Source organism: Artemia sp. Qi Xiang Cuo, chromosome 14 (assembly GCF_049724085.1).
Source record: "Artemia sp. Qi Xiang Cuo chromosome 14, ASM4972408v1, whole genome shotgun sequence".
NCBI classification, from domain to species: Eukaryota; Metazoa; Arthropoda; class Branchiopoda; order Anostraca; family Artemiidae; genus Artemia; species Artemia sp. Qi Xiang Cuo.
In genome coordinates this window covers 23,495,760-23,523,419 of record NC_142807.1, presented here as the reverse complement: position 1 = coordinate 23,523,419, position 27,660 = coordinate 23,495,760, and the positions used below count along the sequence as shown (strand labels likewise).

Here is a 27,660-nt window from a genome sequence, read left to right as displayed (position 1 = left end):
AGAGTCTTAGCTTAGAGTTTTAGTTATAGTTCTAGTTTAGTTTTAGTTAAGAGTTTTAGCTTAGAGTTTTAGCCTAGTCTTAGCTTAGAGTTTTAGCCTAGAGTCTTAGCTTAGAGTTTTAGTTAGAGTTGAAGTTTAGTATAGTTATAGTTAAGAGTTTAGAGTTTTAGCTTAGGGTTTTAGCCTAGAGTCTCAGCGTAGAGCTTTATTTATAGCTGAAGTTAATTTTAGCTATTGTTAATTTCTGGGAGTTTTTAGTCTACAGTCTTAGCTAAGAGTTTTTGTTAGAGTTCTAGTTTAGTTTAGTTTTGTTAAGAATTTTGATTTTTAGCTTAGATACTTAGCTTAGAGTTTTAGTTAGAGTTCTAGTCTAGTTTAGTTATAGTTAAGAGTTTAGAGTTTTAGCTTAGAATTTTAGCTTAGAGTTTTAGTTAGAGTTGAAGTTTCGTTTACGTTTAGTTTTACTTTATAGTTTTAGCTTAGAGTCTTAGCTTAGAGTTTTTGTTAGAGTTCTAGTTTAGTTTAGTTTTAGTTAAGAGTTTAGAGTTTTACCTTATGTTGTAAAGTGTATTTTATGGTATTTGGGGGTTGTAGTCGTAGATGCCTTTATTCTCCCTTTATAGGGGAGATGAACTCTGGCCCTAAGGTAATTTAACTCTGGTAGAGTGCCTTAGGCTATGACCGAACTAATGAGGCGTACCGACTGGGTATGTTCGAGGGGCTAAAGGTAGATCGTAGAGAGGTTGTCTAAAATACAATACTTTTATTCAATTTACATATAATAATTACAGATATAGATATTCTACTGGGACTGGCTGTCCCAAGTAGACCACAAGTCTGAGAAAATACAATAATATATAATAAGATACTTAGACACTTACAATGATAAGACAAGATTCCAAGGTATTCCTAAAAGCAACGGACCAGGGGTCAGTCCGGCATAAAGTTAGTATCCGATCACCCCTTCCGATAAAATGTATCTTTTATACGTTTTTATCAACCATACCTTCCTTTAACCAACCCACGTAATAGCTAGGAAGTGGTAATTTCTCAATTTCCCGTTAAACAGGAACTTGGCAGGATATGTTCCTTATCTTAATAAAAAGTGGTATTTCTAAAATTCGTATTTACGTCTTATATATTTTTACTAAATTAATAATTTAACTAAATTAGAAAGCTTTACCACACTTAGAGTCTTAGCTTAGAGTTTAGTTAGAGTTCTAGTTTAGTTATAGTTAAGAGTTTAGAGTTTTAGCTTAGAGTCTTAGCTTAGAGTTTTAGTTAGAGTTGAAGTTTAGTATAGTTATAGTTAAGAGTTTAGAGATTTAGCTTGGAGTCTCAGCTGAGAGTTTTAGTTAGAGTTCTATTTTAGTTTAGTTTTATTTAGTAGTTTAGAGTTTTACTTAGTCTTAGCTTAGTGCTTTTGATAGATTTGAAGTTCAATTTAGATTAGTTAAGAGTTTAGAGTTTTATCTTAGAGTCTTATCTTATAGCTTTAGTTAGAGTTGAAGTTTAGGTTAGTTATAGTTAATAATTTGGAGTTTTAGCTTAGAGTCATAGTTTTTGTAGAAGCTCTAGTTTATTTTAGTTTTAGTTAAGAGCTTGGAGTTTTACCTTAGAGTCCTATCTTAGACTTTTAGTTAGAGTCGAAGTTTTGTTTAGTTATAGTTAAAAGTTTAGAGTTTTTATGATAGAGTTTTTAGTTAGAGTTCTAGTTTGAGTTGAAGTTTATTTTATTTTTAGTTAAGAGTTTAGAGTTTTAGCTTAGATTCATAGCTTAGAGTTTTTGTTAGAGTTCTAGTTTAGTTTTACTTAAGAGTTCAGAGTTTTTAGCTTAAAGTCTTAGCTTAGAGTTTTAGTTAGAGTTGAAATTTAGTTTTAGTTAAGAGTTTAGAGTTTTAGCTTAGAGTCTAAGCTTAGAGTTTTAGTTAGAGTTGAAGTTTAGTTTAGTAATAGTTAAGAGTTCAGAGTTTTACCCTAGAGTCTTAGCTTAGAGTTTTAGCTTAGAGTTGAAGTTTAGTTATAGTTATAGTTAAGAGTTTAGAGTTTTAGCTTAGAGTCTTAGCTTAGAGTTTTTGTTAGAGTTCTAGTTTAGTTTTAGTTAAGAGTAGTGTTTTACCTTAGAGTCTTAGCTTAGAGTTTTAGTCAGAGTTGAAGTTTAATTTAGTTTTAGTTAAGAGTTTAGAGTTTTAGCTTAGAGTTTTAGTTAGAGTTGAAGTTTAGTTTAGTTATAGTTAAGAGTTTAAAGTTTTATCTTAGAGTATTAGCTTAGAGTTTATGTTGAAATTCTAGTTTAGTTTAGATTTAGTTAAGAGTTTAGAGTTTTGCCTTAGAGTCTTATATTAGATTTTTAGTTAGAGTTTAAGTTTAGTTTAGTTATAGTTAAGAATTTAGAGTTTTAGCATATAGTCTTGCTTAGAGTTTTAGTTTGAGTTCTAGTTTACTTTAGTTTTAGTTAAGACTTTACACTTTTAACTTAGAGACTTAGCTTGAGGTTTTAGTTAGAGTTGAAGTTTAGTTTAGTTTTAATTTATAGTTTTAGCTTAGAGTCTTAGCATGGAGTTTTAGTTAGAGTTGAAGTTTAGTTTAGTTTTACTTTATAGTTTTAGCTTAGAGTTTTAGTTAGAGTTGAAGTTTAGTTTAGTTATAGTTAAGAGTTTAGAGTTTTAGCCTAGAGTCTTATCTTAGAGTTTTAGTTAGTTCTCATTTAGTTTAGTTTTATCTAAGAGTTTAGAGTTTTACCTTGGAGTCTTAGCTTAGAGTTTTAGTTAGAGTTGAAGTTTAGTATAGTTATAGCTAAGAGTTTAGAGTTTTAGCCTAGAGTCTTAGTTTAGAGTTTTAGCTTAGAGTTTTTGTTAGAGTTCTAGTTTAGTTTAGTTTTAGTTAAGAGTTTAGAGTTTTAGTCTAGAGTCTGTTTTTTTCATAGATTAATTTCAGTTAAGTTATAGTAAAGAGATTATATTTCTACCCTATAATTTTTGCTTAAAGTTCTAGTTGGAGTTGAACTTTAGGTTATTTATTGTTAATAGTTAAGAGTTTTAGCTTAGAGTCTTAGCTTAGAGTTTTTGTTGAAGTTCTAATTTAGTTTAGTTTTAGTTAAGAGTTTAGAGTTTGACCTTAAAGTCTTAGCTTAGAGTTTTAGTTACTATAACTAAACTAAACTTCAACTCTAACTAAAGCTCTAAGCTAAGACTCTAGGCTAAAACTGTAAACTCTTAACTAAAACTTATCTAAACTAGAACTTTAACTAAAACTCTAAGCTAAGACTCCAAGCTAAAACTCTAAACTCTTAAATATAACTAAATTAAACTAGAACTCTAAGTAAAAATCTAAGCTCAGACTCAAAGCTAAAACTCTAAAATCTTAACTACAACTAAACTAAACTTCAACTCTAACTGAAACTTTAGGCTAACACTCAAATCTAAATTTTTAAATTCTTAACTAAACTAATATTGAACTATATAAAAAAATCTAAGATAATACTATAATATAAAAAATCTAAACTCTTAAATATAACTAAACTCGACGTGATCTATAACTAAAAATATAAGCTAAGACACTAAACTAAAACTCAAAAAACTTAACTATAAATAAACTTCAACTATAACTAAACTCTAAGCTAAGACTCTGGGCTAAAACTCTAAACTCTTAAATATAACTAAACTAAACTTCAACTCTTAACTAAGACTCTAAGCTAAGACTCTAAGGTTAAACCCCTAACTATAACTAAACTAAACTTCGATTCTAACTAAAACTCTAAGCTAAGACTCTAAGCTAAAACTCCAAACTCTTAACTATAGCTAAACTAAACTTCAACTCTAACTAAAACTCTAAGCTAATACTCTAGGCTAAAACTCTCAAATTTTAACTATAACTAAACTAAATTTCAACTCTTTAAAACTCTAAGCTAAAACTCTTAACTATAGCTAAACTAAACTTGAACTCTAACTAAAACTCTAAGCTAAGACTCTAAGCTAAAACTCTAAACTCTTAACTAAAACTAAACTTGAACTCTAACAAAAGCACTAAGGTAAGACTCTAGGCTAAAACTCTAAACTCTTAACTAAAACTAAAGTAATCTATAAGTCTAACAAAACTCTAAGCTAAGACTCTAGGCTAAAACTCTAAGCTCTTAACCATAACTAAAATAAACTTCAACTCTAACTAAAACTCTAAGCTAAGACTCTAAGCTAAAACTATAAAGTAAAACTAAACTAAACTTAAACTCTAACTAAAACTCTAAGCTAAGACTCTAAGCTAAAACTCTAAACTCTTAACTATAACTAAACTAAACTAGAACTCTAACTAAACTCTAAGCTAAGAAACTCGAAGGACTCAATCAATATTTTCACCCGGTATAACTTAAAAGAACCTATTTGCATATCTAATGAAAACCGAAATTGTAGACCAGCTAAAACTATTGCAAGGCAAAAGATCCTTGCCCAATCCTCTTGGTAAATTCATTTTCATTGGTTCCTGCCTGGTTTTTATTCAGTGTCTGTTCTGTCTTTGTAAAGTAAACTTCGAAAAGTTAGATTTTCGTTTTTTTTCTCTCTTTGTCTTCTTTTTTGTTTAGCACTGAGGACGACTTGGCGGAGGTCCTTGTTGAAATATTTGCTTATATTTTGTTCATCTTCATGGTTCTCCACTGGCTGACAAAATCCTCGTTTTTTCACCCTTTTTGATTTTATTTTTCATTTTGTTAGTTTCTCTCCTCTCTGAGTTTCATTGGTCTAAGAATGTATTTGACTCTAAGGTAAAACTCTAAACTCTTAACTAAAACTAAACTAAACTAGAACTAACAAAAACTCTAAGCTATGACTCTAAGCTAAAACTATAAAGTAAAACTTAACTAAACTTCAACTCTAACTAAAACTCTAAGCTCTTAACTATAACTAAACTAAACTTCAACTCTAACAAAACTCTAAGCTAAAACTATAAAGTAAAACTAAACTAAACTTCAACTCTAACTAAAACTCTAAGCTAAGACTCTAAGCTAAAACTCTAAACTCTTAACTATAACTAAACTAAACTAGAACTCTTAACAAAACTCTAAGCTATGACTCTAAGCTAAGACACTAAACTCTTAACTAAAACTAAACTAAACTAGAACTAACAAAAACTCTAATCTAAGACTCTAAGCTAAAACTCTAAACTCTTAACTAAACTAAACTGCAACTCTAACTAAAGCTATAAGATAAGACTCTAGACTAAAACTCTAAACTCTTAACTAAAACTTAACTAAACTACAACTTTAACTAAAACTCTAAGCTAAAACTCTAAATTCTTAACTATAACTAAACTAAACTTCAACTCTAACTAAAACTCTAAGGTAAAACTCTAAACTCTTAACTAAAAAACTAAACTAGAACTCTAACAAAAACTAAGTTTAGACTTTAAGCTAAAACTCTAAGCTCTTAACTATTACTAAACTAAACTTCAACTCTAGCTAAAACTCTAAGCTAAGACTCTAAGCTATAACTCTAAACTCTTAACTAAAACTAAACTAGAACTTCAACAAAAACTCTAATCTAAAAACTCTAAACTCTTAACTAAAACTAAACTAAACTAGAATTCTAACAAAAACTCTAAGCTAAACTCTAAACTCTTAACTTAAACTAAATTAAAATTCAGATCTAACTAAAACTCTAAGCTAAGACTCTACGGTAAAACTCTTAACTATAACTAAACTAAACTAGAACTCTAAAAAAACTCTAAGCTAAGACACTAATCTAAAAACTATAAAGTCTTAACTATAACTAAACTAAACTTCAACTCTAACTAAAACTCTAAGCTAAGACTCTAATTTAAAACTCTAAACTCTTAACTAAAACTAAAGTAAACTAGAACTTCAACAAAAACTCTAAGCTAAACCACTAAGCTAAAACTCCAAACTCTTAACTAAACTAAACTTCAACCCTAACTAAAACTCTAAGCTAAGACTAGCTAAAACTCTAAACTCTTAACTAAAACTAAAGTAAACTTCAACTCTGACTAAAACTAAGCTAAGACTCTAAGGTAAAACTCTAAACTCTTAACTAAAACTAAACTAGAACTCTGACTAAAACTCTAAGCTAAGACTAGGCTAAGACTCTAGGCTGAAACTCTTAACTATTACTAAACTAAACTTCAACTCTAACTAAAACTCTAAGCTAAGACTAAGCTAAAAACTCTCAACTCTTAAGTAAAACTAAACTAAATTAGAATTCTAACAAAAACTCTAAGCTAAGACTCTAAGCTAAAACTCTAAACTCTTAACTAAAACCAAAGTAAACTTCAACTCTAAATAAAACTCTAAGCTGAAACTCAAAGCTAAAACTCCAAAGCCTTAACTATAACTAAACTAGAACTCTAACAAAAGCTCTAATATATGGTTCTAAGCTAAAAACTATATATTCTTAACTATAACTTCAACTGTAACTAAAACTCTAATCTAAGACTCTTAGGTAAAACTCTAAACTCTCAACTAAAACTAAAGTAAACTAGAACTTCAACAAAAACTCTAAGCTAAGACTCTAAGCTAAAACTCCAAACTCTTAACTAAAAAACCAAACTTCAACTCTAAGCTAAGACTCTAAGCTAAAACTCTTTGCCAAAACTAAAGTAACTTCAACTCTGACTAAAACTCTAAGCTAAGACTCTAAGCTAAAACTCCAAACTCTTAACTAAGACTAAACTAAACTAGAACTCTAACGAAAACTCTAAGCTAAGACTCTAAGCTACAACTCTTAACTAAAACTAAAGTAAACTTCAACTATGACTAAAACTCTAAGCTAAGACTCTAAGCTAAAACTCTAAACTCTTAACTATAACTAAACTAAACTTCAACTCTAACTAAAACTCTAAGCTAAGACTCTAAGCTAAAACTCTAAACTCTTAACTAAAACTAAACTAAACTAGAACTTTAGTAGAAACTCTGAGCTAAGACTCTAAGCTAAAAACTCTAAACTCTTAACTATAACTAAACTAAACTTCAACTCTAACTAAAGCTCTAAGCTAAAACTCTAAGCTAAGACTCTAAGCTAAAGCTCTAAACTCTTAACTATAGCTAAACTAAACTTCAACTCTAACTATAACTCTAAGCTAAGACTCTAGGCTAAAACTCTAAGCTAAGACTCTAGGCTAAAACTCTTAACTAAAACTAAACTAGAACTCTAACTAAAACTCTAAGCTAAGACTCTAGGGTAAAACTCTAAGCTATAACTCTTTACTAAAACTAAACTAGAACTCTAAGCTAAAACTCTAAGGTAAAACTTTAAACTCTTAGCTATAACTAAACTAACTTTCAACTCTAAATAAAACTAAACTCTGACTCTAGGCCAAAAACTCTATGCCAATGGGTTAAAGAAAAAAACGGAAAAATATTGGATAATTTCTAAGTCTAAAACAAAATTCAGTCCGAAAAAACTTTTAAAAAAATCAAAAAAGGGAGGGGGCGGGGGGTCTTTGGGGGCCCGGGGGACCTGGGGGTCCGGGGGCACTTTGGGTTGGGGGATTAAGCCCTTGGGGGTTGGAGTAGGGGACCTCACAACACTGTCCAAATGGAACTTGTGTATTATAACGACCACAGAGTTTCACCCCAAATCATCTTCTAAAATGTCTTAAACTGTTTCTCCTAAATCATTTTCTAAAATGTCTCAAACGGTTTCGCCCAAATAATCCCTTAAAAGTAATTTTTGCGTGTTCCTTCTTTTTTGGCATCCCTGCGCTGTCACATTTGAAATTCCAAGGAAAAAATTCCCGTGTTAATCTCTTCATCTCTAAGATGCTCCTTGCTACAATATTATGGTTTCGATAGAATATCAATTTATCACTCTGACCTAAAGATCGGAGAAGCCATATTTAAAAAATAGAATATTAATTTATCTCTGTCACTAAAGACCAAAGAAGCCATATTTAAAAATGGAATTTCTATCTCTTTAGAGTCCCGCATAATTCCTAGGAAACAAGTGATGTGATTTCTAATTCCGTTAGACTCGATCAATAATTCCCCTTAGAAACAACATATAAATTCCCCTTTCATGGATCAATAATTCCCCTTAGAAACAAGAAATAAATTCCCCTTTCTTGGATTAATAATTCCCCTCGATTATGCAAATCAATTTCTCAGAAATCTAGTTCCCCTTCGATTATGTAAATCAATTTCCCAGAAATTCTCTCCTCTTGTCCTAGGCGATTATGTAATCAATTTCTCAGAAATTCACTTCCCCTTCTTGTCCTAGATCAATACATCTCCTCCCGTTAATGCGCATGTGCAAAATTCGCCCTGGAGTCATTACACCTAGACGAACAACAACAAATAAATCGACCTTGACCTCATTAGACTCGATCAATAATCCTTGAATAAATTATGTACGTTTCACGCTGGTACTGCCATTCCTACTATTATCACCGATTATATACTGAAATACGGAAAGAAACCGGTTCTACTCAGACCAAGAACTTGAGTTTGGTGGATGTGATGCATCGTACCCATTTATTGAAAACCCCTGCTAGTACAAGCAGCTCATACTTGGCGAGGCCTTCATCCGCTCCCCCAATCTCAAGATCCTAATGACTGAAGTTGCTCCATTGAAATAAATCACTACCTACGGGAATGACTACAAATGTACCTCATGAGGGAAGGGGGTTATTATTGACACTATCTAAAGAATATGGGTAGCTTATAAGAGTGGAGACTGGCGCTAGTATCCGCTAAAAAAAAAATCAACACCATCTAGCGTATGGTGACATTTGGCATTTTCCCCAGCTTTGTACTCGTTTTTCTGTCAGGAACTGATATCAGAAACTTAATACCACACTAATTTACCAATTACACAAATTAAATCAGTTATTCTTATTATTACACTGAAAAAAAAATGCCCTAGCATCGCCAAACTGGATGGCTTTGATGTTTTTTTCGACACCCATACTCTTTAGGCACTATCTAAGGAATAATAAGAGTAGTTAGAGTTTGCTTCGGTTCACTAAAAGCAGGTAAAATTCTGAATGAGTATGGCATTAAATTCTGAAATGATATAATTTTATCTTCGTTTAAAATGGAACAATTGCTCCTTTTGCCGCTTGCGAATACCTGATTGAAATTCGAATTTTTCGTGTGTTTAAAACGGCAATGGACAGTTTGGACGTGGCTATTGAAAGACGGTAGAAAGCGCTCTTCTTGTTTTAGCTGCGTTGTCGCTTTTAGTCAGTGATATCAAAACTGACCTTTGCAGTGAACCACCAGCCGTTGCGAAAGATTGTCGTGGTTAAAAGGCCGTGAACCCTTGATGGGAATTTTTGCTGTTGAAAGATCGGTAAACTAGGACCCTAACAAGCTTGCATAATATTTGTACATCTTTGTCGTATTCCAATGTCAAATTAGGGCTTTTCTTGTAATTTTTATTATGGAGGAGGGGCACTTAACGAACAAAAATGGACATTACAGTCAATAATTAAGCAACAAGTTTCTCGGGCAAAATGTTTGGCTGTATTTTCGGGGTTGGAGATTTTAATCTGGTGTCTATTGCCCTTGTCGAAATGCTTAGGCTAGTGTCATATAAAAGAGGATAGCTCTTATTTCTAACTTTCATTTATGAAGTAACTTCGAAAAAATACCAAAAATAGGCGAGCTATTTGAGTGATACAAAAAATTATAGGACAAATTGCAGAAGTCGTGAGATTTCTGGGAGTGGGTGTACATACCCAATGCTAACCCCCCTCTGTGCATATTTCTATACTGACAACCCCTTGTGTTCTAAAGAAGAAAAATGTCATCTCAATATTGCAAATTTTAAACGTAAATGTCTAAGAACGAGAGAAGTACTAGAACTTCTATATAGACAGTTTCTCATTTTTATTGCTTACATCTGGTTGTTCTTGTATATTTTTTTGTTACATAAAAGACGAAAATATTTAAGCGTTAAAAAAGTTTTGATATTAGTTTGTCGGACACAGCAATGTAGGTGCTATTTCTAATGTATTTTTTAGGGAAGATATGTGTGCCAGCAGAGATGTATGCAGGAGGGAGGGGCACAGCCCCTCTCCCAATTGTACGTTTTCCCAAAATTTTGGTCACTTCTTATTCAAATTATCAAGTAAGATCCTTTGATGTTGCCCTCCCCCTAAAAAAATAACCGGCATATGTTATTGTGTGTCAATTTTTGAATTCGCATTAAGCCGAACAGAATAACAACGAAAAACTGACCGAGTTTTTGTAAGAGTATATTTCAGAGCAAGTAAATAAAAAGAATGGGAAGAATTGCTAAGGTGTTTAAGTAGTAAAGTAAATTTATAAAGTGCTACCTATTAGGAGTCTACATAGAAAAATAAATTTGTTGTAGCAGTGGCGGATCCAGGGGGGCTAGGGGGCCCCCCTAACCTAGTCAAAAATAGCGTAATTTACTTAATTAACGCAATTTTGCGTTAATTAAACTTGTTCCTAACGCAAGTTAATCGGTTTAACCTATTTTGCGCTCCCCCCACTAAAAAAAAGTCCTGGATCCGCCCTTGTGTTGTAGGTTAGTATCAGAAGGATTTGGTCAAATAGCGAAAAAGTACGCAAATATAACTGCAGTGAGGAGGGGAGGGGATGTGATTAGGAAATTGCCCCCTCTAGATTCTGAAAATATACCTTATTTTTGTATCTCTCTTCTTTTTTTTTAATCGAAGGAACCCTCCCCCGTTCTTATCCTATATTTTAGTGAGTGGGCGCCAGTGTATTTTTTTTCTTTTCTTATTTTTTTACAGTCAAAGATAAAATACTTCTAACAGAAGTAAACTTTCACTTATTTTATGATTTTTTTTTCAGAACCTTACTCAGTGTTGTTTTCTGAATTAGAAGATTTTGAACCCCAAATATCCCAGCAACCTCAAGTGGAATCAATTGATGCTACTTCAAGCTTTCAATGTGAAGAACTAAACGGCGACTTTCCTACCCCCCCTGCGTCGCCTCCTATCAACCCTGAAAATGAAACAGATTTGCTAACGATTGCCAACGAATTGTTAGACTGGAGGAATACTCCTGCGGAATTAGATTCTCTTTTCGAATCTGTCAAAGATGAAGTTGAACATTGGGATTGTGTCGCATCAAGCCCAGAAAGCTCATCGTCAATGTCATGGGAGTTGTCATCAAGCGTTGGTCATGACAGTTCTAGCATTACAACTGAAGAGGACTTGTCGGTATTAAGCCCAAATGCTGATTATGCTAGTTCGAGCATTACAACTGAAGAGGATCTATCAGTAACGCGCCCAGCGAGTGAGCATTCATATAGTAGACCTTTTGGCGAAAAAGCCCAAGTGTTGCCGCCTCCTCGCCTGAAAAAGGTGTTGAAGACAACATCTCGTGCTAAATATCCAGCTGATGTTCGAAAATTGAGGAAGAAGGAGCAGAATAAACAGGCAGCGATTCGGTATCGTTTAAAAAAGAAAGAAGAGGAATTACGTTTCGCCTCATATGAAAAACAACTGATCAAACAGAATAAAAATTTTGTACGAGAGGCGAATAAAGTCCGTGCCGAAATTCGCATAATCAAGAGCATAATGAAAGAACACTTCATTGCTAGAGGGATGATATGAGTTCTCCGATTTTTGCTTGCCTTATCACCACTGAATGTATTTGTAACTCTATTGTGGTTCAAGGCAAATTAAAAATAATGAGTTAATTTCTTTGCATCTTTGTTGAATTGATGACGGCATTATTGTCAGATGAATTATTCAACAGAAAAATGCAAAGGTGTCAAATTGTTGTTTGCCAATATATTTCCTGTAGTTATTCTGAACCAACATTCATTTACTGCATGGCTATTCTTTGATTAATATTGGTTGTAGTATTCTTTTATGATACATCAATCCTAATACATGTATTGATTATCAATATTATAAGTCTGTCTTTGGTGGTTGTAATAAATATAATGTATTTCTCTTATATTTACCTCTAGGTTTCTGTTGCCAAAAATAAAAAAAGAGCTATGCTTAGTGTTGTCCAATTAGTCATTTGCTGCCTTATTAATATACTGAAGACGGAAGGAATCTTTGGCATGTAGAGTTTGCAAAAGAAGTATTAAGGTTCCTTCACATTGAAAACGTAAGACTTTACGTTACGTTTAGTCCTAAGGTTGTTGCGTTTCATGTTACGGGTCTTACGTTTATGTTCCTTCACACCGAAAATCTTCCCTTCACACCGCAACGTCAATTTTCAGTGCTACCCATGCAAAAAAGTGGCTTTCCTTGTTGTGCAAGGAAGGGGGCTGTAATGTCCCTATTCTAGGTTTTTGACCATACTGATACCAACGGTCCATTTTTCATTTTGATCTGATGGCATTTTAGATGGGTTTTAGACTTTTTCTAAAAATCACCATAGATTTGTTTTCGAAATTAAGTTTTACTTTTAAGAAGAACCAAAGTAATAGTTACCATTCCTGAATAAGTGTCAGATGGTATTTTTTTTTCACTAGGTATTTTTTTTCTAAACGCGTTTTTCAACTTTTCGTTACTATGGGCTGCAGTTTGCTCTTTAGTCATCCCTGTGATTATCCCTGTCCAACGTTAAACTTCTGGAAGTAAACACTATCAAAGGGAAAGGATACTGCATGGCAGTTTCCAAATTTCTTTATTTCTCTAAATCTCTTTATTTTTTTCTTTAGTTCCAGTTTCATGGCAGACATGTCTTTTTACACATTTTTAATAACTTTATGTTAAAAAGCGTCTCTTTACCTTGTTTTTCACCATATCCGATAGAATTAAGACACCTAATTATAGCTATTAGATTTTTTCAAAGAAAATCTAAATCCATTTACTACATTTCAAAAAAAAGCCATAGAAATGTCAAAACGATTTTGTCATATCATGTTTTTACTCGGGTACTGATGTTGTTATTGTTAGTTATTTATATTACTGGAATATTTGTTTTTTTAGACCTACTAGCCATTTTTTCATATAATTTAATGATTACATTAAAGAGAGAAAAAAATCTTTATTAAGTTCGTCTATAAGACCAAAAACACACTGGATGATTAATTTTTTAATTGCCTTCATGATATCCATCTGCCACTCTAACTTTGAGTTATCTGGTACTTTATTCAGATGAGATAACAGTGATTGTAGAAAGTACCGCTCCAGATCATACTGTTCATCACTGTCAATCGCTTGCTGTTCCTTCAGGTTTGTTTGATCTCTAGAGCCTTTCTTTGTTCTATTATGAGTTTGATTTTGGCTTGTTGATGCATATATTTGTTGCCTACTAGAAGCTTGGGAACTTGGGATATCTGTTTGATTGTTAAAGAGAATTTCTTGACTAGGGGTAATAAAATCAGCATCATTCACCTCAGCATAGTTATATTGTTGGCTGCTAACTGCAGCATGTGAAGCATATTAATCAGGAGATTTGGCGAAAATACTTATTGTATAGTTCCAGGGATTCTCACTAGAAACACCCTCTGCACACTCTGAATAAATTTTCACTTATATATTCTCATCTTGAACAGTGTTCCCTGTTGTCTAACGGTTCCTTTCAATTATATGTTAAGAAAGTAAGTTCATTCTTTGTACAAGCTTTAGGTCTTGTGGCTTTAAGCCTACATTAGCAGCAGATCCACTTGGAGATATCCCTTTTTTCTTTAGATGGACATAGTGGTGTCTCGGGTTCTCAAGCTCCCCCATCTTTTCATTAGCTCATTAACTAGAAAAAACCACAATAATTACTAAATTTTTCAGTTTTAAAACTTTACATATACACATTTTATATCCCAATTTGTAATCCAGCTTGTTTGTAAAATACATTGTGAAGACTTAGTTAATTTTTCTCCACAATAGAAAGAACGCAATATCTGATTAATTCTTTGGAGCAACAAAAAAAGAATTTTTTGGACCTCAGAAAGTCAAGGATCACTTAGAAAAGAAGTAAAATTTACTCTGCCTTAAATCAAATTTATTGAAACAAGTACTTAGCCTAAACACAATTATAAAACATTTGTTAGGTTACTAACTGAATTATTATAATTTCTTTGCTACTACAATACTTCAATGCATAAATACTCAATAGACTGTACTGTATTTCCATTTGTTTATCAAAGTTGAGTGTCACTTAAAACCTGCTGGTCATGGGCCAAAAAACCATGCATATTCAGTGTTCTGATTGAAAGCTTTAAAATACAATACAATTTGTTGTGTTTGTATCAAATTTTAAGGTTGCTTTGAGCCCAACTAAAGTTATTCAAAATCAACTTTTACTTCAAGACAATATCCACACATAGGTGTCTGGGGAAATGATGACATTGTCTTTACTATTCTCTTTTTTTCCTTTTTTTCAAAGTTTATATTTTTCTATGACATTTTCCTTCCTTTCAGACAAAGTTCTTCAAGATCACACATTACATAGATATAATGACCAAAAATTAATTCTATCTTTGTCATTCAAATCTTTGTACTAAATGGTTTTATCCTTCATTTAAATTCTTACTAATGTTTGGTAGTTGGTATATATTTCTGTGTCAACAAATCCATACAAATATATTTCAACACCACAGAAAAAATTGCTGTAGCCTACTGTTAATACGCTGTCTGTTGTGAATTCCATAAATATAATTTTCAAATGTTGGAAATGTAAATAAAATGTTGTTGTAAAAAAATAATTTAAAATATATAACCTATTGCCTATGCTATAAACAAAACTTTGCAGATCATCTATGCTTGTAATATTTTTGTACTTATTTCCAATCAAAACTTAGGTAATATTGTACAATTTTATCATTTTTAGAAAAAATAAATAGCCTTAAATAGCCCATTTTGAACCCAATCATGGGGAATGGCAGTATAATGCAAGGTAGCATTACAGATCAGCAGCTTTGTAGGAGAAAATGGCTTAATAAACTTAAATAAATAACATTAGATACCTTATTTTATGCTCTTTTCCTGTATCAAATGTGTTTCTGACACTGCACCTTATCTTCCCTAACAGTCCTGGATATATCCCTAAGATAGCCTATATAAAACTGCTACATTGCCAAAGAAATTAACTTAAAGTCTTTATTTTTTCTTAATGATCCTAAATCTTTATTATTTGAGAGGATGTTGTGAAACTAGATCAAACTATCTTTTTAAATGTACCAAAGTAGGTTAGATCCTAATCTAAATTTATTTTTGCTTCAACCTTATAAAGAACATTTTAAATCCTGAGTTAAGTTACAAAACTAATCTCCTAAATATCATTTTAACTGATTAACTGTACCAGAGCAGGTTTTATTTTAACCTTAAACCCAAATAGAATTGAAAAAAACTAGCAATATTTATCAAAGTATAGCCTATCCTAGCCAAGGCCTAAAAATAAAGACAGTCTATACTTACTAATTTCTTTCCTGCTGGTGAAAAACTTGGCTTAGACTTTCCAAAGAATTTAGTTTAAATTGCTTTTCCTTGAAAACAGAGTCCTTTGAGCTATATAGCATTTTCTAGCTTCTACACACTCAAATATTTTTTCATCAAGTTCCATTTTGCTTAAACGTAAACGTAAGAAGTTGAAATATTTTGAACTTCTTCCGTCAGAGCTCTAGCATTTCGTTTTGAATTACGCATACGCTAACTTAAGGTCATATGGAGGATTATGAGCCTTACGGAAGGCTTACGGAGTTCAGTGTGAAGGGGAGAACGGAAAGCCAAAATTCAATGTGAAGGAACCTTTATGAGTTGTGCATTTAGGTTCATTCACGTCTTGCTTACTGTCACTTAGAAAGACTAGCTTGGTTTGTTAAAGAAGGCTCTTGGATTAGAGGTTGAAAGGAGTAATGGTTTTAGGTCTCATAAGCTAGGGAGAGGGGAAGGGGCAAGTTATACAAAAATTAAAATTTTGACAATTTTTTAGTCAATTAAGTACCTTAATAGGAGTGTCAAAATATAAAATAAAAGGAATTTAATGTCAGATACCAGGAAAACTGGAAGGGGCAGCTGCCCCCCCACCCAGGCCCAGAAACGCCACTGGTTGAAATTTGTTTTATATACTGGACTTTACAATCAAGTTTCTGGCAAGAAGGTTAGAGAAGACGATATGGAGAGCAAGTCCAATCAGGTGTTTAATTTTTGCGTTGCTAAAATTAAATGTACAAATATTAGAGTGAGCGAAGACTTCATGATTGACTTTTGGGCAAGAAGTTAAAGAAGACAACATGGAACAATTTTAACATGGCGTTTATTTCATTCTTTTGCTAAATTGGCTTTATAAACATTATATTATTCATTCATGATCGTTTTAGATGAAGATTTTGACAAAAAGTTAGAAGTAAGAACTAAAATGATTGAAAAAAAATAGAATCTCGAGTGCTGATAGTGTGTTAGTTTGAACTATGGTGGTGGTGAATTCAAAGATTAAATACTGAAAATTTTGAATATAACTTTCAAAAAGTGAGAGGGAGTACTTAAGTGCTCTTACCCCTTTATAACAAGGTGATAAGAGTGAGTGTGTTAATTATATATGTGCTAACTTGATTTCAGTAGGGAACAAATGACTAAGGAAGATGAAACTTAATGACTTTAGGAAGGGAGAGGATATATTGACCAAATCTTCAGACTTGGATTAATTATTGTGAAGTTACTGAATCATCGAACTTCTATAGTCCTCAGTTTTATTTGATTCAGCAGATAGAAAACTAGTGAAGGTCCTATCATTATAGGGTATATCAAATAAGTACATTAAAGTGACGAAGTGCTAATTACGTGAATAATATTGCTGCTTTTAAGGTGGGGAGTGAGGGTAGCAGTAGTAGTAGTAGAGGGTAGTAGTAGGTGTGGAATTAGGAGTTAAGCCGGGCTGTGTCCTATCCCTGTTAATATGAATTATCTCTATGGACTTCGTACTAAAGAACAGGTTAAAGAGTCTTCGAGAACCTGAAATGTGGGAGTAAAACCATTGAAGACTTAGACTCTGAAGATGATTTGAGTGTCCTAAATTTTTTTTTCCAGCTAACGAACGAACTTTTGAGAGTTTAGGGGGCAAAAATAAGTTTGAAATTAATGTTAATTCTTTAGACTAGGAATACATCAGGGTGAAGTGGCAACAAGAAATCGATAAACTAGATAGCTTCACCTTAAGAAGTATTATTGGTACAGAGAGTTGGTGCAGTTGAGGTATAAAAGTAGAATAGCAAACGTTTTCCAGAATTGTCAAACAATAATGCTTCACGAAAGATATGGTTCGACCCCACTTTCTAGGGCTCTAATACGAAAAAAATTAAAATGGATAGGCCACATTTTACGGATGAAGAATAACAGATTGCTAAATATTGTGCTTTTAGGCCATCCATCTGGGCCCAAAAAATAGGTAGGTCGCCCCCAAATGGGACTTGGTGCTAAACTGAGTTCTTTTGCGGCAATAGAATTTTGACGAGTCATCAGTACGGAAAGTCTTTAAATTATAGAATTTTTTTCAGTAGCTTTTGCCAAAGAAGTTGTAACAAGTCGCATGTCTGGGTAACTCTCGATCTTACCTGAAACCTATAGCTGTCACAATTCTCATCACTACGCAGCAGACTGCATCACACTTTTTAAAGTCAACAGATATAACTTAAGTTGGCAATATTATTAATCGAAAATATATTTGCTATAAACTACTTCAATGAATGACAAGATTTTTTTAATATAATATCGATTGAAGTTACAGTAAAACAACAAAAACAGTCAGTAAAATAATACAATGCCGTCTGGTTAACAATGCTTCTTTCTAAGAATACAACAAGGCAAAGCAAATCACACTAATTATGTATGGTTCATTCCGATACAAACAGGCTCTTTTAATAAGACGTTTTTGGTAAAAAAAAAAAACAAAAAAAAAAAACACTATTCGGATGTTCATAGCAGAGCCTATTCTACCAATGTAAACGGGTATTAACCTATAATAACAAATATTTTGTAAAGCTTTCTACTGAAAGTTTTGATATAACTTCTCAAGTTTGATGTAACAATAAAGGAACTTCTTTTAGCACATAAGGCGCGAACTAGCCATATCCCAATTTTGTTTCAGCGCCGCCCTGGTGCCAAATGTGTAATGATCTTTCGCCAAAAACTTTCACAAACGGTAAGTACTTTATTTTAAAGATAAACCTTTCCTATGTGAAAAAAGGAAAAGAAAAAATGTAAATAGTTATAAGTGACTATAGAAGTTGAACTGAAATTTTTAAAACTTATTGTCCAAATGAAGGATGAACCACCAATTTTAAACATTACTTATTTTTTTGGTGACAAATAATAGTATGTTCGACACCGGGCCGACGTAAAGACCAAAATGAAATGCCACTGATTGAACCGAAAACATTTTACTTTTCAAGAAAATCCTTTCCTACCTTTTTTCTTATTAAAAAAATTAAATGAAAGCTTACAAAAATAATACACTATTACAAAAAAACATGTAAATATCATATATGAAATAGAGAGCATTCCGCAGTTTTTTTTTTTGCATACTTTATAAGAGGTCAATTGTTTCGACAGTAACTTTTTGAAGCCGCATCGAGGAATGTAATCAGATAAAAGCTTTGATAGTTTGCTAAATGAAGTCATCAAATGAATACATGCACCGAGAGTGGGACTGGAATCTAACATCCCCCAAAACTGGTTCAAAGAAAATGCCCCGACCACTCGTGGCAGAAAAAATTTGCGGCCTGCAATTGTATTTTTTTGTATATTGGACCCCACCCCTTAAGAAGAAGACATTTTAAACTTCCCTACAGTCTGGAAGTTTTTATTTTTAGACCCGGAAAATATATATCTTATTTCTTGTAAATTTGAGTGATATTTTTACATTTTTTTGCCGGACACTTTAAATTCTTTTGACTTTTCCGTTTGTTAAGATTAAAAATTGTATTGATCTTTTTTTAAGCATTATTCATATTCATTACTAAAAAAAAAAAACTCATTACTCTGCCAAACCACCAGAGGTCGACCTACTGACGAACAATCCTCCCTATCCTTCCTTCATATTGATGGATTTACTTTCTTTTAAAATTTAAATTTTCTTCAAAGTTAAATTATGATACATCCGCAAGACGATGACAAACGTCTATCGCGCATCCTCTACCCCAGCGTTTATGTCACAGCGGAAAACCAGGAGGTTTTCCTCAGGAGGAAACCCAAAATTCTAAGATTTGGGTGGATGGACACGGGGTTCAAGAAAGTTTATTGGCCATGTAACAAAATAGCCAACAGAAAACTGTTAAAATCATTTTCTCCTTATTCTGAAACTCAATTTCAAGGTGGGCACATGACGAGCATTATCGATCTGTGAAAAGCACCAATTATTCATATTTATGTTAATTCTCACATCTCCTCCCTCAGATTTTTTGACAGGAAGGTAGTTCTTGAAGGGGACATCAGGAATTAAATTATCATCAGGTAAAAGATTGAAAGTCTTTTGTTTAGCACAAACTACGTCATTTTACGCATTGCATCATTCCCTGGGTAAAACGTCAATGACGTCAATAAAACGTCAATTATAGGAGGAAGAGGGAAGAGATGTAATCCTCATCTCCGGATAAAATTCAGTTAGGTGTAAACATATCTGCACAGAGAAAAGTTTCTCCTCTTCAAAAAACTGAAAGACTTCCGAAATATTTTTCAATTTATTTATAAATTTCACAGATACTCTAAACCAGTGGTTCCTAACCGATTTTGGGTCACGCCCCACCTAGACATTCTAAAATCATGATGCCCCCTCGTAATATTTAACTTTTTGTTCTTCAAAATTTTACACTTATTCCCCTGAAGGAAGCTTCGAGGGCCATTCACTTGGAATCTTTTCTAGAGTCGTCCTCTACACATATTTCATACTAATAGAATTTTTTGTTTGTATGCAGCACCTTTAATACAATTTGTCACGACATTGTAATACTATCATGCATCTTTTTTGCTCTTTAAATGCATATGAATGCGAAGTCATTCAAACAATTTTTTTCTTCAAAATTATGGCTGTAGAGTATAGTCAGAGGAGGATGCACTTCCTATACATGACCCACTAAAATATTGCCAGGCCCCACGTTGGGGATCACGACCCTAGACGATAGTAATATTTTTTTATATAGAATTTGGTATAATTTCCTATCTTTATATTTCTTAACGAATAATTATAATACATATGTCAGGAATAAGACAGAACAATAAACCATCTCAAATATATCAATAGGTAGTAGGGTACTTGTATGATAAACCCCCTACCGCTCAAGTTATTCATATAACCGTTATTTTCGTTAGTTTCTTTCAGCTTAGCGTGAGACAAAAAAAGAGAAGTGACAGAATAGATGACAAATATATAATTTGGGCTATATATTTACACATTAGGGGTGGGGGTAAAGTATTGGGACAGTGTGAAGTTAGAAAACAATTCTTATTACATAATATGCAGAATAATTGTACCCAACACATTAGGCATGCAGAGCCGGCATACTTTATCCCCCCCCCCCTAATGTGCAAACGTATAGTCGAAATTTGTTTCTAAAGTATTTTTTACTATCTTAATTTGGTATATTTCATTAGGATTCAGCGTCGGAGAAACATATTAGCAGAATATTAGGTAGGGGTATATCATACAAGTACAGGTAGTAAACTGGATCTGATATTAAAATTATTTCAAATTTTTTTTGTGTTAAATATAAACTGGCACTCACAATCCTGCTGCGTTGCACTAGTTAAACAGCAGCATAAATTTTTTCTATGTTTTAGGAACCCACTGATGCCGGATTGTGGTGATTTCCACAACCAGTGCTTGCCAAATATTAGTTTGGTGACCGAATTCAGTGGCTTCAGACACTTTTTCATGCATTTTTATGTTTGACCAGATAAATTTTGAAAAATTCGGTCGACTAGATCTGAAGTTTAAATGTATGTATTATGGAGATTAGCTTAATTTGGCCTCAATGCACGCACCCGTACAGAAGGTACCTATGTTAATGACTTAGCCCCAACTTACCCAAGAATTTTGATTTGGACAATATAAATTAAAATTTAAGCAGCCAAAATATAGACATAGGCGAGGGTTTGCCCACTCTTCGCCACCTGATGTACATATCAGGGCACTATTTGTTCCATCATGCATGACGCACTTCGCACCTTTCTACGCTACATGCGGCCCACTTTGCTAATTTTAGAAAATGGACAGCCCCTCGGGTATCAGCTAACTATTCCAACAAAACTACCCACTTTTCAGTCACATTTTCAACTTGTTTCGTTAAAATTGGATGCCTCACTTTGGCTTTGACTTCTAGCTTTCCAACGCTCTTTCTTCCTTCAAAAATATCAAATATTTGATGCACTTCGGTCTTGGTTTCTAGATCTTGTATTTTCATATTGCCTTTGCCTACTTCTTTATCGCCACTGAAAAAGCTGCCTTTGGAAAATACTTCAAATTTGATTGTTTTCTTCAAAACTCGATGAAAGGACCTCGCTTGACGATTAATCGGAATGATAAAGGCTTGATTGTAAAATGGGTTGTTTGTGTCTTTTATCACAGTTGTTTTGTTTTTCACAGGGTTTTCCTAAATAAAAGAAATATGTTAGACGCTGCATAAATTCCCATCTTTCATAACCAGCTCATTAACCTCAACGGCTAAAGCTATTTATGAATCGATTTTCCCTCTATTTCTTCTTTCTTTCTATTTTGTTTGTGCGTGTATTCATCTTTATAAAAAAAAAACTGTTCCTGATAAGCGACGTTTTCTGGGCCCATTGCCTCATGTATGTAAACACTTATTTTCGCTACTACTCAGTGAAATCCACGGTTTTGGGCAATATTTGGGCATTACAAATGACAATATCGGACATTTGACAATGTTTGGGCACGGCAAATGAAAGTGTGTTTTTTTTTCAATTTTCTTTTCAAAGGACATGTTTGAGGAATCAATTCAAAAAAGTGTTGGCTTTACCTTTTATCAGAGTTGTTTGGACTTTACCAGAATTCTTATCGTAAAGTATAAGAGTAGAAAATTACAATTCTTACAACATCGCCATCTATTCAATTTACAAGATTAAACATTTATTTTCCGTAAAAGTGGGGTTATTTATCACTGCTTTATCTTTTATCCGAATTGTTTTGTGGTTCACAGTATTTTCAGGCAAGGAAAGAATTGCATCAAATGCGGCACCAACTTTGGCCCACCCATATCAAAACACATTACCATTATCATAGTTACATGGTTTACAAGCTAGTTTCACAAACATTCATTTTTTACATAATCAAAACTAACCTCTTTCCAAATATTTGATGTTAAATTTCACATCCAAAACATCTGTTTAAATGTTACTGTTTTTGTCTGTTTTCAGATACCAGGTCCCAAACTCAGTATCGAGTTTTGATATGCTCAAACCACGGACATAGTAAAGAAGCATAAAGACCGGATTTCGCATAAAGCATAAAGACCGGAAAGAAGACGAATAAAAGACTTACTGAGGGCCATGGAAAGTCGAACTTCACGTATGTGTCAACTTCTTTGGGGTTTGGAACCATGAAATTAATACCACGAACAATATGGAACTCCATGACATTATCGTCCAGTTCGGTGTTACACCTTGAATTAACAAAGAAAAAAAGAATTAGAAACCACTGATAAATATGATTTTTGAATCAGTCATAGCTGAAAGGTATTATTTTACCAGAAATTTGGCTGGTTTGCTACAGTTTGCCTGGATATTTCAGGACGGTGAAGTTAGGCCAGATTTGACAACTCTTTAGGCTTTCACATATTGCGTCACCCTTGAGCCCTGCTCATGCAAGCGCTGAACGGAAATAGAACTTACGATTGAATTTGTGGCTGTGGTGAGAAATGTTTGAAGGCTTCTTTGTTCCATAATGTTGCATCTAAACGTTGTCGTTTAAAATCTGTTAGTTAAGAAATGCACTATACAAAAGAATTACCAGTTATTCATTTGAAGAAAGTGCGAGGCTTTACTATTCTCAATATTAGTGATTTTGCTTCGGGAAGGAAGAATTTTATTTTCGAAGTCACGTGCGTGAATACTACCCCTTTTAACTATGCTCGTTTTGTGTTTGACTAGGTTATCTATTTTAATTTCGGTTCGTTTTGGGTTTCATTTACTGTTCTGTTCGTTCGTTTTTTTCCTTTTCTGTTCATTCGTTACTGTTCTGCTCTCTTCGTTTTGGGTGTTGGATTCCAGCAATTCTTAACTGTAGATGAGAAGCTCTATCAAGTACCCCAGAATAAAATATCGTTAGGAAACGAGGACCTTCTTCACCTCCCTCCCCTTCTCGATGCTTTTCATTTGCAGCGGAATATAGTGAAGACGGTCATGTCCGTTTTTGACGAAGCGAGACTCCTGCAATTGTTTGTTGCGGTTGGATATTTCGATGAAAAAGAGTATACGTTCATTAAGGAAGCTAAAAATGTACATAGGGCACAGTACTGTCTAGAATAACTGTGGTTCAACCTCCAGATTGAGACGATTCATCTCTTTGTTACAGAGGAAAATCTGTGCCCTTTAGATCTCCAGTGTCTATTAGCAGACTTGGACCAATGTTACAGCAAGTTTGAAGGATGGCAAATTCGACGAGGAAAAGCTGACTGTCAGTTCTCCATTTGGGGGCATTCTTTTCTACGACTCTCTAATGTCAGCTATGGCTGCATGGGATTCAATACGAACGGAGAACTGGCATTTGTACATGGCCAGCATGAAAACATCTAAGACTAGAATCCCTGGATTTTTGCCGAAATTTTACAGTTTGAAACGCCCTAACTACCAAGAATCCGTTCTTGAGCAGCTGCGTGACTGATTTTTAATATGTCAAAAAAATTTTTGAAAAAAAATTGTGCAAAATACTCTTTAATTAAAATTTTTATAATTAAACTTTGGCATAACGAAGAGTTAATTAATTTAAGCAAAAAAAAATAATTGGAGATATCGAAATCGATATAACAAACATAGAAATTTAAGACGTTGATATTTCGTTTAATCAAATTATCGCCCAACACTTCCAATTTGAAGGGAAACATCTGCTAATAAAACTCATCTGATAACGGACTTGAAGTAAAACACTGGTACACTTTGACTTCGGTTGCATGAGCTAATTGCCTAAAGGCATTTAGATTGCCTCTGCATACACCTTGTCAACGTAGCATTAATCATTGATGCAAGAGTAGAATGTGACGTAAATTATGCAAATAAAATACAAACTTTCTCTGGGGTTCTGACTATAACTGTTATAACAAAACAGCGATAAAAAAAAAATAATAGAAAAAAAACTAAAGATAAAATAGAACAAACACAAACCTCACAATGGAAAACGTTTTGGTTTCGTATTTATACTTGGGAACTGGTTCATTCCTTGCTTTATAAACCCTTAGTCGATCTAAATCCTTCTTTACCTCCTGGCCCAATTGTTCCATTCTATTAGCACTGGCCATATCTCCCAACATTCGAGAGTGATCTCGATTCTTCAAACATGTCTATAAGAAAACACCAAGTCAAAAGATTATTTAAGTCACTCAATCAGGTTATTTAATCAGTCAAGTCAATCACTTATCTGTTTCTATTATCAATATTCTATAATATACACCCAAATAACTCGTTAACGAGTTTATTATACTTCTTTATTTATTGTATAAGTATATTGTATTTTTTTTTATTTTTTATTTATATTTATCAAGTCTACTTATTGTATCATATTTCTTTCTCATTCATAGCGAAAATCACAGAAGAAAAATATACTCATAACGAGAGATGGCTAAGAGAAAGAAGAGAGAGGAGGGATTAACAAAAGGTTAGATAAAGTTAAATTTAGTAAAATAAAAACTAAAATGCAAATGGCTAAACCAATGTATGAGCTCAAACAAAAAAATAAATAAAACAGACAGAAGTAGAAATATATTATCTCAAAAAAGTATTAGTTATGTAAAAAAAAATACAGCATAAACAAAGAAGCAAAGGCTGGAAAAAAAGGCTAATGATTGAACATTTATCACTTGAACAAAACTCCGCATTTCGACCCACAGACGGCTCATTCGCCACTCACAAAATTGATTAAGTTTAAACAAAATTAAGCTTTCCATAGACGGTACTCCTAAAGAATTGTGGTCATTCATGTGAAAATTTGAAATTATTGACTTTATAAAGGTTTTCTGTAGTAACAATTCCAATTTCTCTTAGAAGCAGTTCACATAATTTCAGAGAGAACCTTAACCTTCTTTCAGAAGTTCGCGATAATGATATGAAACCATCAATAATGCAACTTAAAATTTCAAAATTGTTCCGTTTAAAAATTTAACCACAGCTCATTTCTGCAACCAGGTTAACATTGTTGACTTCTAAGAAAAAGTCAAAGAAAGTTTAATTCCTTTTGGAGCACCATAAGATACTTTGTTAAATATAATAAGTTTTAAAAGAGAGATATATTTATTAAACCAAAAAAAAAACAACATCAGTGTTAACAGCAACCCCGAAAAGTAAACAAATTGTCCAAGGTGGTGGCAAAAAAAAAAAAAAAAATACACGAGTAAATAAATTATAAAACAACTAATACAAACCGCACATCCTAATCGGCACCACAAACCTTACAACAAAACAAATTCAACTTAACAGTTAAAATCATACTCCAAGAGGCCATAACAAATTATTCAATTATATATTTACATACTTTCAATTTAAACAGTTGACGAACGGTTTTAAACACTTTATTGAAACTACGAAGGCTGTCTATAAGGTTTAAGGAGTAGAGGGTTTAATCAACCATTTTCAAGAAACATAGTCTTGTGGCAAGAAAAAAAAATCTTTTCGTTTTTTTTACGTTTGCAGATAAGTGTTATATAACGTAGGCGGAATCTAGGATACTATTTCAAAGGGGGTCCGGTTTATTTTTAGGGAAAAGAATTCTAACCCCCGGAACCTCTCTATGATGTATTTTTGAGTATGCTTAACGATAGACCTTAAGACGTATAGTTTGAAGTAGAAAGATGTCTTTTCCACCTAATAAGTAAAAATACTGACTACATACATATGTTTCTTTGCGTCCAAAGGGGTAGTGAGACTGAAGTTGGAACCAGGACTTAAATGTGAACATGAATATCCAGCGGCAAAAAAGGTATCCACCCAATTTTCAGAAGTATGGTGTTAATTCACTCCAGTTTATGAAAATGAACAACTATATTTTGAATAGTTTTTCTCTTTTGGAGCATTTTTGTTCAATCTTTTTGAGAATTTACATATTTCTTTTTTCTTTCTCCTTACGTCTTTCTATAATAGTTTTTAGGCTCATAAAAGTGCGTCAGTTGCGCTGGTACAATTGAGTTTTGTATGAAGTATTAATACAAAAATATGGTAAAGTGCAAATTATATTAAAAAGAGAGAATGTCTTAGAGTAGTGGTTCTCAAACTTATTTAGAAACTGTACCCCTTTTTGCCCACAAAACATTTTAGGTACCACTTCTCAGTTACTGGTACTCAGTTACTGGTTTTTACGTACCCCCAAGGGGTACGCGTACCACAGTTTGAGAACCACTGTCTTAGAGAAACCTACTCTTAGCTGTAGAAGCAGATCAATTTCAAGCCGTTTATAGATATCCTTCATATCCGAACTATTCTCGCCAGCAAGATCTAAAGGTGGCTCGCACATTTCCGGACTTACTTCCACAAAACCAGCTACAGCAGTTGATTCCAACTCGGCTTGTTGACTAGGGGGCAATGGGATCTACAAAATAAACACTTTTAGAATAAGAAGAGCTGATTTCAAAACAAAAAATTAGCATTTGTTACGTCAGAAATATCGCTTGAGGAGTTTTTTCGCATCGTATTGATAGCGTCTCAAGCTTCAAGAAGCGAAACGCTCAGTCAATACTAAGACTCGGCCTTTTTTGTCATCATCTAGTTGAACGTCTAACGTTGACAGTACTATTCAGGTTAAATCGTTGCTCTGTGGTAAAAAACTGCCAGGAAATGGGAGTTTATTAAGGTGTGGCCTTTTTTGCTATTTAAAAGGCCACTAGATTAAAATAATTGTTTGAACGAGCCTTTACTCTAATTTTGTTCACCATTGGTTCAATACGAACACGCCTAAAGAAGTGCCTTCTCCCCCCCCCCAAAAAAAGCAAGCTAAAAATGCTAGAAATAAATTTTTTTATCTTAACAGTACATTTTTTTTTCAAGAAGGCATTTTTCGTTGAACGTCTTAAAAATCTGATGTTTTCACTATTATGTTTATGGGTGACATACCTGTTACCGTTCGGCGACTATCTCGCCAACACTATCTGACGGTGCTTTATTTTCTTTTAATCAATTGCCGATGAATTATCGTCATTTACTAGCTGTTTTTAACATTTACTGTTAAGTAATTTACTGAAAACATCTAGACCTGATGTGTTGAAATTGAAAAACTTTAACTAATTATTTAAAAATTATTTAAAATTGATAGATTTATTCAACTTATTTATTAGTTTAAATTTAGTTATTAAAAACTCTGGCCAGGATTCACACCTGGTACTATTGCGAATTTCATTGGTGAAAAAGGAGTGTTGGAAGAATCTATAGCAGGCTACTCAAATTTTGGAACTGATTTCCCAATAAAATGAAAAAATAAAATCAACTTTTTGAAACATATTAGGTATGATTAATAGTACAAATAATAAAATCAGAACAAAAATAAAAACACGATTAGAGAAATTTTACAAAAACGAGCATATTTACCCCAAGAGATACTTATCCTGAAGA

The 27,660-nt window shown here is 33.1% G+C and overlaps 2 protein-coding genes across 4 annotated transcripts in view; one reads left to right on the top strand and one right to left on the bottom strand.

The window, feature by feature from the left end:
• crc (bZIP transcription factor crc) overlaps nt 1-11,951 on the top strand; it is a 72,508-nt gene extending 60,557 nt beyond the window's left edge. For both annotated transcript variants that reach the window (XM_089100078.1, XM_089100079.1), the window contains one exon: nt 10,790-11,951. In XM_089100078.1, coding sequence (XP_088956204.1) covers nt 10,790-11,556 — 767 coding nt within the window. In that variant the 3' untranslated portion in view covers nt 11,557-11,951. The remainder of the gene's footprint in view (nt 1-10,789) is intronic.
• Nucleotides 11,952-20,467: 8,516 nt separating this feature from the next.
• Nucleotides 20,468-27,660, bottom strand: part of l(2)gd1 (lethal (2) giant discs 1) — a 52,443-nt gene continuing 45,250 nt past the window's right edge. For both annotated transcript variants that reach the window (XM_089100768.1, XM_089100769.1), the window contains exons 11-14: nt 26,474-26,644; nt 24,232-24,407; nt 22,394-22,514; nt 20,468-21,485 (exon numbers count right to left, since the gene is read on the bottom strand). In XM_089100768.1, the coding sequence (XP_088956894.1) occupies nt 21,129-21,485; nt 22,394-22,514; nt 24,232-24,407; nt 26,474-26,644 (825 nt within the window). In that variant the 3' untranslated portion in view covers nt 20,468-21,128. The remainder of the gene's footprint in view (nt 21,486-22,393; nt 22,515-24,231; nt 24,408-26,473; nt 26,645-27,660) is intronic.